The following is a 13,681-nucleotide window of genomic DNA, read 5'->3' as shown; positions in this document are numbered from 1 at the left end:
TTGAATTCTGATGTACCTGCGCTGGTTAGGCATTGCCTCACCAACACCTATTTTACCTGGAATGGTACGTTCTACAAACAGAATGAGGGTACCCCTATGGGCTCCCCCTTGTCACCAGTTATAGCCAACATGTTCATGGAAAAGTTTGAATCAGACGCCATCCAGACATCCACCCTGCGTCCTTCCCTGTGGAAGAGGTATGTGGATGACTCTTTCGTCATCTGGCCACATGGCCTCCCAGCATTGAACCACTTCTTGGACCACATCAATTCTAGACACCCATCCATCAGATTCACCATGGAAGTGGAGAAAGACGGTAAACTACCATTCTTGGATATTCTGTTTGAGAGGAGGCCTGACGGATCCTTGGGACATTCTGTCTACAGGAAAGCCACCCACACAGATTCCTACTTGAAACCGGATTCCCACCACCACCCATCTCTCATCAAAACGCTATACCACAGAGCCCATGACATTTCTGACCAACACCACCTGGCCGGTGAATTAAGAAATGTACATCGGGCCCTCAGGATGAACGGATACTCTGACCGCACTATCCGCCAAGCTGTTTCTCCCACCACACAGAAACAGCCACATGAAACTCCGACCAAAACTATCACGTTACCATACATAGCAGGCGTGACCAAACAGATCTCCAAAATTCTAAACAAACATAAGATCCAAGTCCGATTCAGTACAGTGCATAAAATCCGTGATCTGATTCCATCTGTGAAGGATGTCGTTCCTGACTTACAGTATCATGGAGTCTACAAATTGAGTTGCATTTGTGGTGATTGCTATATTGGAGAAACGAAACGTCATGTTTCTGATTGTGTCCGCGAGCACAAGTCAGATCTGAAACACGGCAGAACTGATTCTTCGGCCGTTGCCGATCATTGCTACAACTCGGTGGGCTCTCATGAAATTGTCTTTTCCGAGACCAAGGTTCTCTGCAAACCTCCTGGCTACCATCAAAGGTTTGTACACGAAGCCATACAAATATATAAACACAGACATAATTTCAACCGTGATGATGGTTACAAACTGAGTAATCATTGGAAAGATGTGATCAACCATGCAAAAAAGATTTAACTACACTTATTTGGCCAATCTTATTTGACAGACAAATATTACAGGTTTACCATGTTTAGTTGTTTTCTCCTTGTCACAGGTTGAGTCACAAACCGTACCTCTCCATAACAAAGGCTCAGCCTTTGTTATGCAGTCTATTCTTAGTCTTAAGCCTCACCTTACCATATGAATAAAAAGTGTGCTGTACTTGCCCCCCCCTCTCCAACCATTATATAAGCGGAGTGGTAGCTCCTGCAATCTCTCATTTACTTGATACAGCTGTCGTGGCTGTGACGGTTCCACCTGAAGACGGAAGCTTGTGTTGCCTTCGAAACGTCGTGATTTTTATTTTACTTTTATTAATTTTAATGTTTTACCTACGTGACTTTACCGAAAAAACCTAAGAATATGGATCCTTGCAGTCACGAAAGCTTCAAATCTAGAATTTCATGTGGCTGTTTCTGTATGGTGGGAGAAACAGCTTGGCGGATGGTGCGGTCAGAGTATCCGTTCATCTTGAGGGCCCGATGTACATGTCTTAATAATCCCTGGTGGGCCGTGTGGAACTGTTGTTCTTACCTGTAAGATCCCCTGTACAGCCTTTACAGACTTTTGGAATAAGGGACCATCCATTTAGTACAGGGGTGGGGAACCTTTTTCTGCCAAGGGCCATTTGGATATTTATAACATGATTCGCGGGCCATGCAAAATGATCAACTTAACAATTAGCCTGTTGTATTTGGTCAAACATGTAATACTGATAGGAACCTCCTGGTTACACCAGCCCACATGGGATTATTGTGTCCGTCCGTCGTGTAGGGAGGGGCTGGGTGGGGAGGGTGAGGAGGGGCTGGGTGTGGAGGGTGAGGCTGGGTGGGGATGGGCTCGTGGGGAGGGGCTGGTCAACCCGTGGTGCCCTCTTAAAACTCAACTTTTAACCTACTCACGCCGGCTTGTGCCCGCCCTAACAGTCGGGCATATTTGCGGAAATACACCACGCAGCCGTTGACCCTGGCCATTGACCGAGCAACCCAACGTTCCTACCAGCTCCCTCCGCAGGAATGTGTTTAACTCACTCCTAATGTGATGGCTGGAACTGCTTCTCTTTGGTGAGGCGTGTGATGTTAGGTTGTATTGATGATGTTGCTACTCGCAACTGCTTTTCCAGGTTTGCTCCTAGATTTATTGAATTTCGAGTCCCGCCTGCGGTTTCCTTGGTAGGGCCACACCAAATGATTTCGCGGGCCGGACGTTCCCCACCCCTGATTTAGTAGGTACGCAAACATCTGTCAGAACTTGACCCCTCCGTCCCCTCCCTGTACGCACGTGTACTTTTTACACCCCCCCCCCAAATCCTATAGAACGACCGATATTTAATCCATGCAGAAACGATAAAGGATTAATAATATTAACGTGTTTAAGCAAAAAAATAGTCTACAGCCGGCTGCATTGAAGAATGAAGTTGCGTATCTTGGCCACTTATTTTGCCGAGCTGCGTGATAGCTGCAGTCATACCTCTCCCAGCAGTATTTGTTGTCTGACAGCTGAATAAACTGAACTGTGGCTCATTTGAAGGCGAATGTCAACAAATTATTTCCTACGCGTACGTACAATGTCAGTCGACCCCCCCCCCCCCCCCCATATGCAAGCGAACGCGTTTGGGTTAATTCCCCCCTCCATGCGTACGTACTAAATTGATGGCCCTTAAGTGATGTTAGCAAGCACCGCACCCGGGCCGACTTTGTTTTCCTCGTGGCGTTGTGTACACCAGGCCTCCTAAAACTGTAGATTTGCTATAAATAGCGCCACATATCTACAAACTAAGCCTGGCTGCGTCTACAAACTAGTGAGTGCGCGGAGTGCGCAGTTGCGTAATCCGCGGCAAGACGTACCGCATCGTTATACCGAGCATTGCAGCTGCAGCAACATGGGAGGGAAGAAAGTGGCGACGCCATTCCAATCCTCACACACCCTTCAGTATGGGATGGAGCTCATCACTATGAAGGCCAATGGCGCGCAGTCCTGTCGTTGCTTGTTCTGTGTTCACCAAGGCCGTGATGTGGTCGAGGTGACGGGCGACTCGGGCCGCAAGCGCAAGAACCGCACCGACATCAAGTACTTCACAAAGCCGTTCCTGCCGCATCAGTACCGCCACCATCTTGAAGGGCAGCACAAGGAATCGTGGATGCTCTACCAGACGCTGTCGCCCGATGAGAAGAAGAGCTACTTCAACGGCATGGCCAAGCGCACCAACACGCTCCACAACTACATGGACCTGTCGACCGCATCGATCGACTACGTGATCCAGAACAGCATCATTGAGACAATTATCGGGGACTTGTTCTTTCGCGATGACGACGAGGACAGCGGCGACGACAACGACGACGAGGACGCGGCCGCAGCCATCGCCAAGAAGGCCGCCAAGAAGGCCAAGGAGAAGGTCAACGCGATGAAGCTGTTCGTCAAGAAAGTGAACATCGAGACGGGGACGTATACGTACACGGCAACAATCAAGAACGAGATGCGCTTCGAGCTCGCCATGGACCACGTGGGTGTCGGCATGTCGTTCCGTCAAACGGCTGCTGCCATCGATCATGCCAGGATCCGCACCAACACGCCGAAGCTGCAGGGCATGAACGACCTCATCGTCGCACAGTCAGTCCGTGTTCTGGTGGCCGTCGGGCTGCAGATGATCGCCAGGATAATCGACGATCCATCGGTGTGGGCCTTCTCTCTGGCTGGCGACGGCAGTACTCACCGCGGCCAGTCGTTCTTCGACCTGCGCACCCGCGTTTGTTACCGCGGCTTCCTCGTCAATCTGCACCTGGTCGCGATCCCTATGTTCGAGCGTCACACTGCTCAGAACATCTTCCGCATGCTCGTCAAGTTCCTCGACGCGCTGTACCCCAACTGGCGCGCCAAGCTGATCGGCTTTTCATCGGACGGCGAGAATACGATGACTGGGCGTCATGGGGGGCTGGTGACGCTCATTGTGAAGGAGGCCGAGAACGACGTCATTCGAATCTGGTGTCCGCCTCATCAGATCGATATTGTGGTCAAGAAATCCGCCGAGTGCGTCTTCGATGGCAGCTGGGTAAAGATCGTGTACGACTTTTCGGTGTACCTCCGCGCACAAAACAACCTGATCATCAAGATGAAGGTCAAGTGCCCCAGGAAGGCTAACCGATGGGCCAATCTCGGGAACGTGCTCAAGTTCTACAAGCAGTACCGCCGAGCATTGATCGAGTACACTACTGAGAACAACCCCGCGAAGCTGCCCACCGCCGATTGGTGGGTTCTTACCTACGCGCTCGCGCCCGCCATCGACGCCATCAACGTCACTATCGTCCAGCTCCAGAGCCAGTCGCTGCTCATCGCGCAGCAGGAGGAGCATATTCAGTCGCTTATCGGGTCACTCACCGTTTTGTTCAGTGTTGAGATTGTTGATGGCGTCAACAATCATGATGAGGCGTACATGTCGTATCATGATCAGTCGATGCGCATCGCGTCTGCCGCGATCATTGCCCACATTGAGGACCAGGGATCGTTTGCGCAGGAGAGCTACGAGGGTCTCAATGAGGTCGACAAGACAAGGATCGTCAAGGAGATCTCGATATATGCGATGACGCTGATCGCGGGTCTCAACGACGTCAAAGCAGAGCGTAACGACGCCAATCGAGCTCTCGACCAGGATGCGGCGCCCGTGATGCCCGCTCAGCTCATGAAGATGCGTCCTGGTGTGTTCGTGAAGGACGTGCTGGCAGTGCGTCGCGTGCATGTTACGAAATTCTGGTCAGCTGTGAAGGTCGACATGGTCGAGGAGGAGCATCGCCAACTGGTCAAGCTCTACAAGGAGGACACGATCATTCACGACGCCATCAACAAGCACACCAACACGACGACATTCAACGACGCGTGGGATGTGCTGCCGAGTGGTTTCGACAACCTCCGCGCTTTCAGCGGCGGGTTGGCATCGGTGCTCGCCAACACGACGGCGGTCGAGTCGGACTTCTCGATACTCAAGTGGGAACTCGACGAGTTCCGCAGTTCTATGATGCATCTGTCCCTTGAGGGCATCTTCCAGACAAAGCAGCGTCGCCTCCTGGTGTCGTTGCTTCGTTAGCGAGCATAAATCAATGAAACAATGGGGCTCTATAGATGATCTACATTTATTCTACAAACTAATCCTGGCGGTGTCTACAAACTAAGCTAGTCTGTATAGTTTGTAGATATGCACAGTTTTAGGAGGCCTGGTGTACACACACCTAGGGGAGGCCCAGGACCAGTTCTGACAATCGTCACTGGTGTTGGTGGCCGTGAGTAGGATTCGAACTTGGGTCTGAGCACTGCGCGCTAATGGATGCATCAATGCTGGCCCTAAGAGGTGCTCGCGAAGGGCACTTTCCCCAACAGTCTGTTTGGTTGGCTCTGTCTCCTGGTTGGACGAGCACACTGACATCAACCTTCATGTGCCACAATTCTCCTTGGCATCTCCCTGTCTATTAAAAATGTAAACCGGAACTTTATTAGCAGGAAAATCCCGCTGAGGCTATTAGCTCTTTTTCAGAAGGTGACCACCTGGCCACATAATTGCCCATCTAAGTGGCTTATCACCTTATACATGTGGGATTTAAAAGTAGCAGCAAAATCACCTGAACACGTTTCTAAATGTGGAGGGTAAAAACCGGAGTATACTCGAGAAAAATTTAACCCGTAAAAACAAAGTTTTTCACTATAAATCCTTTATATGCGTGGCGGCTAGAGTCCTCTCGTCCTCTGGCTTGAGATGGCTGCCACCTATGGGTCAGATGATTGCCTGCCACCATTAAGCAATTGGTAATTAAATATAATTGTTTTTTTCCTAAAAAGTGTAACATTTTTGAAAAATATTTTCACGAAAATAAATTGTCACGCACAATGAGTCTGAGTGCAAAATGTCAGCTCGATTGGATCACGGGAAGTGGGTTAAAAAACGACCGAAAGATTTGCACGGTCGTAAGCGCGCAAGCAAGCAAGTTAACTTAATATAAAGGATTTAAAAATCCGCGCGACCACGGGGAGAGAATCCACGATCTCCTGCATACCAGGCACTGCAGATCGTCCCCCCCGGTGTCATTGACTTGGGGGAACGCAACAAGCGTTCTATAAATCGGGCTTCGGCTCTCAGCCTTCCACAAGGCAGCTATTACACAGTCTGTCACCCTTTGAAGTTTACAGCGACACGCGGGTACAAAGAGGCAACATCGGGCCATTTTCTTTATATGACTTTATTCGATTTTGACAATCTACAAACAAAAAAGAAATACACATGATATGTTTCAGAAGACCCTCCTGCATCATACTGAAATATACAGCCAACACTTAAGAGCCACCTTCTCAATGATCACAACAAACAGGATATTATATTAAATGATCCATGCTCCTTAAAATACAGACGTCTACAAGATGAATGAAACAACACAAGGGGCTAACCATATGAAATGCTGCAGGACAAAAATAAGTTAACCCATAATTTTCCTGCCCTTATAAAAATAAAAGCAGGTTTACTACAGTAACCATAAACATTTTACAGTGGCGTTTTGGTCATTGTACACCATGGTACTATTGTGCAATTGCTAAAATTAACTATGCTAATACTATGGTTTACCATGTATTTTTAAACCATAGAACACCACGGTTTAAACCATAGAACCACTAACATTAAAGTATCTCTGTAAAATATATTATGCTTTACCGTAGTATGCCAGGGTACATGTTTCATAAGAGTAGTGGCAGTACACAAGGATGGGTCTCAATGCCCATTCTAAATTAAATGGGCCCTTGAACTCGCAGAAGTCAAGGGAAGGGCATTAGTGTTTGGCTGCGGCATGCAGCATCATGGTCTTGTGATAACATTGAATTCTGGAGTGGCAAATCATCGAGAGAACAGACAAAAAATTCATCGCTTTTTATAGTTCATAAGTTTACAATCTTAATTCGTGATTTTTAAACAACTGAGTAAATCAGAAATCGTGTTCCATCGGTGATCATTTAATTTATTTATAAATTTTAACGTCAAAAACATTGATCATACAATTGTGAAATTTTTAGTTTTGTCTTTAAATACTATATTTCATTAATGCAATTGTTGCAACTGTTTTAAATATAAGCTAGTGTCCCTAATTAATTGACATGTATCTTGCAGTGCTTCACGATAAACTATGACCTTTTTTTTACTCGTTTTTGTTTTTCATGTACAGCGTGATCAGGAATACTTGGCTCAACAACAGTCTTAAGTTAACGTTCTCACATCAACCATTGCTATTGCTCAGGTATTTATACTCCTCTGAGGGAGGGCAATGCACAGCGGTGCCTCACAGGCTAATCTCACAGAGGCATCCTCATTGTCGCTATTTGTGCACATGGAAGAGGGCTGGCCGGGGAGCTCGCGAGCAGGTGGGTGGGTGGGCGGGAATTAGCCATGTGCTCCGTTCAGTACCGGTTTTGGTATTCCAGGTGCCACCGGTTAAAGTCAATGTTGAATGCCACTATGCTGCCAGAAGCCATGCCTGTTATCAGAGTCCTGCGCAGACGGGCAAGGAAGAGAAGAAAACATTGAGATCAGGTTCACTCTCATCAGCAGACGTCCGTACGTGATGGGGAGCGGCGCCGTGGTGGATAGCGCACTGCACTGTGATCGTCACGAGCACACTTCGATCGGTGATATCCAAACCTGCACTGCGCCTTCCCTGGGCTAAATATACGCGTCACAAAGGTCAAAACTTAAAGACTTCAACACCATCATTAAACACTGCCCCATGTATGTATTATGTGGAACTTCTCTCGCATCGTACATAGCCAACCCTGCTAATCGGAGGTGCGGAGCGAGAGAGATATGTGTGTGTGGAGGAGGTTCGTGGATTAACCCAAAATATTAGCAACACGTCCCAAGAGTATCGTGTACTGGCCCACTGAAGAGGCACAAAGCTCAGTGGCTTGTCCACAGGCTGACTTGCACGCACGCTCGCATACACGCAGGCAAGGTGGGTGGCGCGCACCTTTGGTCGTGAGAGATGTCGAGAGCCCGGATGCCTGCGTCGCAGCCGGGGTAGATGTAGAGCTGCTTGAGGTCGCACGCGCGCCACACCTCCACCACGCCGCTCTCGCCGCCCGTCACCAGGTACTGCCCATCGCTGCTCATCAGCATTGCCTGCGCCACGCAGACAGAGACCCACCACAGAGGCTGTTGGGGCAAGTGCTGTTTGCGAGCACCTATTAACCTTTTCCCATTCCGATGACGTACATACACCTCGTCAGTTTGTCTTACCGTTCCATTCCGATGATGTATATTTGCGTCATGGGAACGGAACCGGAATAAAAAGTCAAATAAAATATCTTTATCGGTCCCGAGGCTCCCACAAGGACATGCGGGAGGGCATGGCACAGTTTTGCGCCAGCGATAGAGTGTGGCTATGTCTCTACAGTTCTCTGCGGTGAGTGCAATGTCTCTCTATATAAAATTAATGCTAACCGCTTGCGCGTTCCGAGATTCGGCGGTGAACGGGACGCCACCCTGCAACTTGCAGACATCTCGGAACAGGGAAAGGGTCAAGGCTGGCGGAACAGTTGACTGGGTCGGTGGGGACAGCACCACACGCCTGGCAGTGTTTCGCCCAATGATGACACCAGCATCAGGTGCTCCAAGGCCGAGGTGACCTAGGTGTCGCTCAAGATAGGTGCAGAGCCCACTTGACACTCATGCGCGTGTTTCGGAAACCAAACGCAGGTCACCATGGTCGTAGTTCGGTGCACAATCCACTACGCGATCGCTCACCGAATGCACGCAGACATCACCACGACCAACACCGCACATCAACAAGTGCATCTGCTTTGAAAAATACTGTCAATTTCCTACCATTCATACACATCAAACTATCCATAAAACACCAGTGTTAAAAACCCTGCGCTTCTACAGTAGCGTCATAGGATCTGGAATGATAATGCAGCAGATAAAAGCTGTTTGATATCTAGTGCTGAAAATGACACTGCCTACGACACAGAGTCTCATTGCACAGTGCCGCACATTGATAAAACTTTTACCTCTGAAGGCAGCGATCGCCCAGAGTAATCGATGTGGCCTAGCATCTTCTAAAATCTGCTACTCTTTCACAATCTCATCAAGTCCGGCTCCTCCTCAATTCCCGATCACCCCCCATCGCCGTTCCTGTAGTCCCTTCCCTGTCCACACAGCCCAGTGAGATAAAACCACGTTCTCGTTTTGCTCTTCTCTTCCGCCGCAACGGTCCGAATGGTCTTGCATTGGAAGGGCGGCAACGACTCGGCGAATGGAATCGCGTCGCTCAAGTCCACACGCGTCCGCCACCCACCTTGGTGGCGTCACTGATGTCCATGTGTCCCAGCTCCTTGCCGTTGATGCTGAAGTTGCAGAAGCGTCCTCGCTCGTAGTAGATGACGCAGTGGCCCTCGCTGGAGACGGAGATGAGGCGTGGGAAGCGGCAAGCCTCCGGGCCCTCCAGGGCCCGCAGCAGGTCCCCCGTGATGGTGTGTACCAGGCAGGGGCCCTCTGCGTGCGCGGAAAACACGAGGCGGGGTTGAGCGTGGCTGTGGTGAGCGCGAGCGATGCCGCGTGTATCACGTTACCCCTCTTAACGACCAACGCTGTTAACGACTAATCGTTTGACGGGCCTCCATAGAGCCCAATGTGTTCGCTTACCGACCATTCCCCTGTTAACGACGGGCTGTTGCAGGTACAGTAAATATTTCTGAATGCATTTTTTCGCATGTTTGCTTGTAATATTACGTGTTCATAATATTGTTAGTATCTTTATGTATTCATATTCATTGTTTAAATATAATAAAGTACTTTTTTGGAGTGAAAAAGGTACCTTTCTATGCTATCGGAACGAATTAAGCCTATAAAATATAATTCCTATAAAACTATATTCGAAGCTTTCGTGACTGCAGGAATTACTCTTTGGTTCTTTCGGTAAAGCCACGTAGAAAGAAATTAAATTAAATAATAATAGAATACGACGTTTCGATTGAATCACAAGCAACCATCATCAGGTGTGTTGCATTGCATTACACTTCCTAATTTAACTAAATTTGTTTTCTCAAACTTCCTATTTCTCTCTCTAAATTTTGCTGTGCTTGTTTGTTTATAAGTTCATCGTCTCTCCTCCGGCCGCTATGGGCAGGAATTCCACGCAACTCTCTTATTGTTCTCTACCCCAATTTCCCCCCCCCCCTTCTCTCTCTGCCCCCCCCCCTCTCTCTCTATTTAAGGCCTCGACACAGAGGCGTTGTGTCTCTGTGTCTCTGTATGTGTGTCTCTCTGTGTCTTTGTGTGTGTCTGTCTCTGCTTGTGTGTCTGTCTATATCTCCATGTCTGTGTTTTGTCTCTCTCCCAAAATGTAGCAATCTTTGGAAGAACGTAATAAACCAAGTAGGGTGTTGACTGTTGTGTTAGCCGACTCTCTGTGTTGTATTGCATTATATTTCTAAGTTTACTATGTTTGTTTTCTCATTCATTCTTACCTGATGATGGTTTCTTGTGTTGCAATAGAAACGTCGTATTCTATTATTAAATTTATTTTCTTTCTACTTGACTTTACCGAAAGAACCAATGAATATTTCCGATACTTGCTTAACGACCAAATCAACTAACAACCGGTTTCATGGAACCAATGGCCGTCGTTACGAGGGGCTCTACTCTATCGCTGTGTACAAGGTAAACGTACAGGCTCTGCAGTTGCTTGTTAACACCACGGCTCGTGAAAGGCCTCCACTAGAAGGAGCTCTAAGGAGCGCTTCTAAGGGTGTTCTTTTGATGAGTGTTGTGCCCTATGTATACTGCCGGGTGGGCAGAGGTGCGAGGAATGAAGGACGCGCCGAGAGGTGGAACCGGCAACCCCTGGATTGTATGTCCAGTGTGCTCGCCTCTACACCACAGCGGCATCCACATCCCCATGGACTGACACTTAACACGCTCAGACTGAGTTTTTGAAAGGCAACAGCAGGACTTGACCTCATTATGCCGAGCAACAAACGGTGAATCCCGTGTCTGTCTGAAGTGAGGATTTTGTGTAACTAAACAGTAATGTGGGGCCGTCCATAAATGACCTCACGCGATTTTGGACGATTTTTGACCCCCCCCCCCCCTTCGTCAGACCCCCCCCTCAAATATGACGTCACAAAGCTCTGCCTCCCCCCCCCACAAAAAAGTAAACATGCTTCAAATCGCTTTAAACTATTGTCATTGTAGTGCGTATTTAATATGGCCCTGCACTCTGATGTTGTCGGAGAGAACATGTATTAAAAAGTATATTTAATTAAGGAGAACGTGTTGTCTATATTTATTTAAAGTTTCGCATTTTGATGTGACGTCACATTTCTCAAACCCCCCCCCCTCGTCACACATCGTCACAAATGTCTGACCCCCCCCCCCCCAGGTGCGTGACGTCATTTATGGACGGCCCCTGTGCATACAACTGTATTTTTGTGAAAAGGAGGTCACGATGCATTGCATCAGCAGTTCTGAACACGCAAATTAAACCACTTTGGTCGGGTTACGCAGGTTAATGTTAGTGCGCACAGACCAGTTTGTTTGGCCCGAGCAATGCGTGCGCACGTCACAGAGCTGTCAATTAATTTAGCAACGAGAAGAGGGATTCGTGGTCTCCCGATTAGTGCTCCGTGTGAATGATCCGAGCAATCGCATACCCAGCAGAGTGTAAACGTGCGGCAAGAAATCATCGCAAGCGATGGCGTTTCGGTGGTTGCAGTGGAATGGGCACATGTGGGCGACAGAAGACGGCAGGTCACGGAGACCGGAAATGGAGCGATGCTTGGAGATTTGGCAAGCAATGAGAAGACCAGGAGCCAGATGGTGGGCAAACCCTGAGCGCAAAAATTAAGCTGGGAGCTCTCGCGGAAGGAAGTAAATGACGGCAAGATGTGGGTGGTATGCGGGGGCACATTGGCCACGGAGTCCTCTTTGAAAGAGATTTGGCCCGTTGTGCAGGCGTGCTGCACCTTTAGCGCCGCTGATGACCAGGCCGAGTTCGGCACAAACGGCAACGCATGTCACCTCGCAATCGTGGCCCGTGAGAATGGCTCGCGGAGTGGGGTAATCGCCTGCAGGGACATCACACACACACGAAGACAAAGATCAACCGAATAGCATTAACAGACTGTAGGTGTAAGTGCTGTTAGAGGGCACTTATGAAGGCCGGTACATGCATACGAGGGTGGGGGGGGGGCTGCCAGCACTACGCCCGACCGCCTCTATGTCTCACCAGCGGCTATGTTTACACACCGCACCAGGTACTCATTTGAGGCTGAGTTGACACAGGGGAGGCCCAGGACCGGTTCACATAATCGTCACTGGCGTGAGCGGGAATCGAACTCGGGTTTGCTGGGTTTCGTAGCGCAGCGCGCTAACCGCTACACTACCCGTTCTCACACGCACGTACACACAGTTGAAGCACCTGCTTCATTTGGAATTGCACACAGGAGGGTGGTGAGGCCAGCATCACACCAACTCAGTGGTTGATATTGCTGCAGAATAGATTCAGATGCTACTTCACACACATGTTGTACATGGGTGGAAATTAAATCCAGATTGCGAGAAACAGTAAAGCAGTGTGCTAACTCCGACGCTTTGTGTATGCACATGCACACACAAACACGTTTTTTAATACACTGCAAACCCAAGGCCTACATAATCCGAGTCATCTGGCTCTACTGCAGGGCCTAAAGAAGGCTATAAATCACGCTTTCGCAATAGCAGAGGTCTTTACAGTACTGCATAACGATTTATAAACGGCAGTGAACTGAATTACGAACCCATATTCTGCACTGATGTGGCCCACGAACCTTTGAGTCTTATCCCCTCACTGTGCGAGTTGTATCTGGGTACACCCTTGAACTCCAGCATTCGAGAACCCTCTCTACTTTCGGAACAGGACCCTCCTGAGACAATCTGGGGACTCGCACTGGTTTTTTGAGATACTGCATTGGCGGGCACTGCACAAAGGGAGCAGCATCGGTCAGACCATCTCCCAGCTACGCAGTGGACAGGGCCACTGTCCACAACGTCGCTGATGGCATACGCGTCTCATTTGAGTGCGGTGCTACCATAAATTGTGCTGACCACCTTTTTGTCTGTAAGAAAGTGGCAGTAAAATGATAAACGCCAGCACCGTGCAATCTCCTCCTAAGCATTAGGCCCCGCACATGCACGATTTTAAATAAATTATGTGAATATTAAATAAATGTTTCAAAATCCACTCAAGAACATAAACAGTGCATTTTTAGTTTAAACAACCAAACATTTTATTTATTTATTTTTGCATTGTGGCCTACGTGTATGTACGTGAGCTGGCATGTAATAATTGCTTGTTTTGAAGCCTTCAAATCATGTGGTCATGGGTAGCCAAGGCATGTGCGATGTCAAACCACAGACAGCCACCCTGCAGCAGACACAGCCACACCTCGACAATGTCACGTGGTTGCCAAGCCCACACCCAGAATACCATGCACTCCCGTCTACTTTTGCTGAATTAATGCCAAGTCCTTCCCATTGCTGTTGCATGCAGGCGACTCTCTC

The 13,681-nt window shown here is 48.7% G+C and overlaps 1 protein-coding gene across 1 annotated transcript in view; it reads right to left on the bottom strand.

Moving 5' to 3' along the window:
- Nucleotides 1-6,322: 6,322 nt before the first annotated feature.
- The window catches only part of LOC144723968 (neurobeachin-like), a 518,054-nt gene continuing 510,695 nt past the window's right edge, over nt 6,323-13,681 (bottom strand). Inside the window, exons 55-58 of the mRNA XM_078602770.1 lie at nt 12,106-12,207; nt 9,438-9,634; nt 8,109-8,260; nt 6,323-7,633 (exon numbers count right to left, since the gene is read on the bottom strand). Of these exons, the coding sequence (XP_078458896.1) occupies nt 7,543-7,633; nt 8,109-8,260; nt 9,438-9,634; nt 12,106-12,207 (542 nt within the window). The 3' untranslated portion in view covers nt 6,323-7,542. The remainder of the gene's footprint in view (nt 7,634-8,108; nt 8,261-9,437; nt 9,635-12,105; nt 12,208-13,681) is intronic.

This window comes from Lampetra planeri, chromosome 19 (genome assembly GCF_965212315.1).
Source record: "Lampetra planeri chromosome 19, kcLamPlan1.2.h2, whole genome shotgun sequence".
In the NCBI taxonomy this organism is placed as follows: domain Eukaryota; kingdom Metazoa; phylum Chordata; class Hyperoartia; order Petromyzontiformes; family Petromyzontidae; genus Lampetra; species Lampetra planeri.
This window is presented reverse-complemented; position numbering and strand designations above follow the sequence as displayed.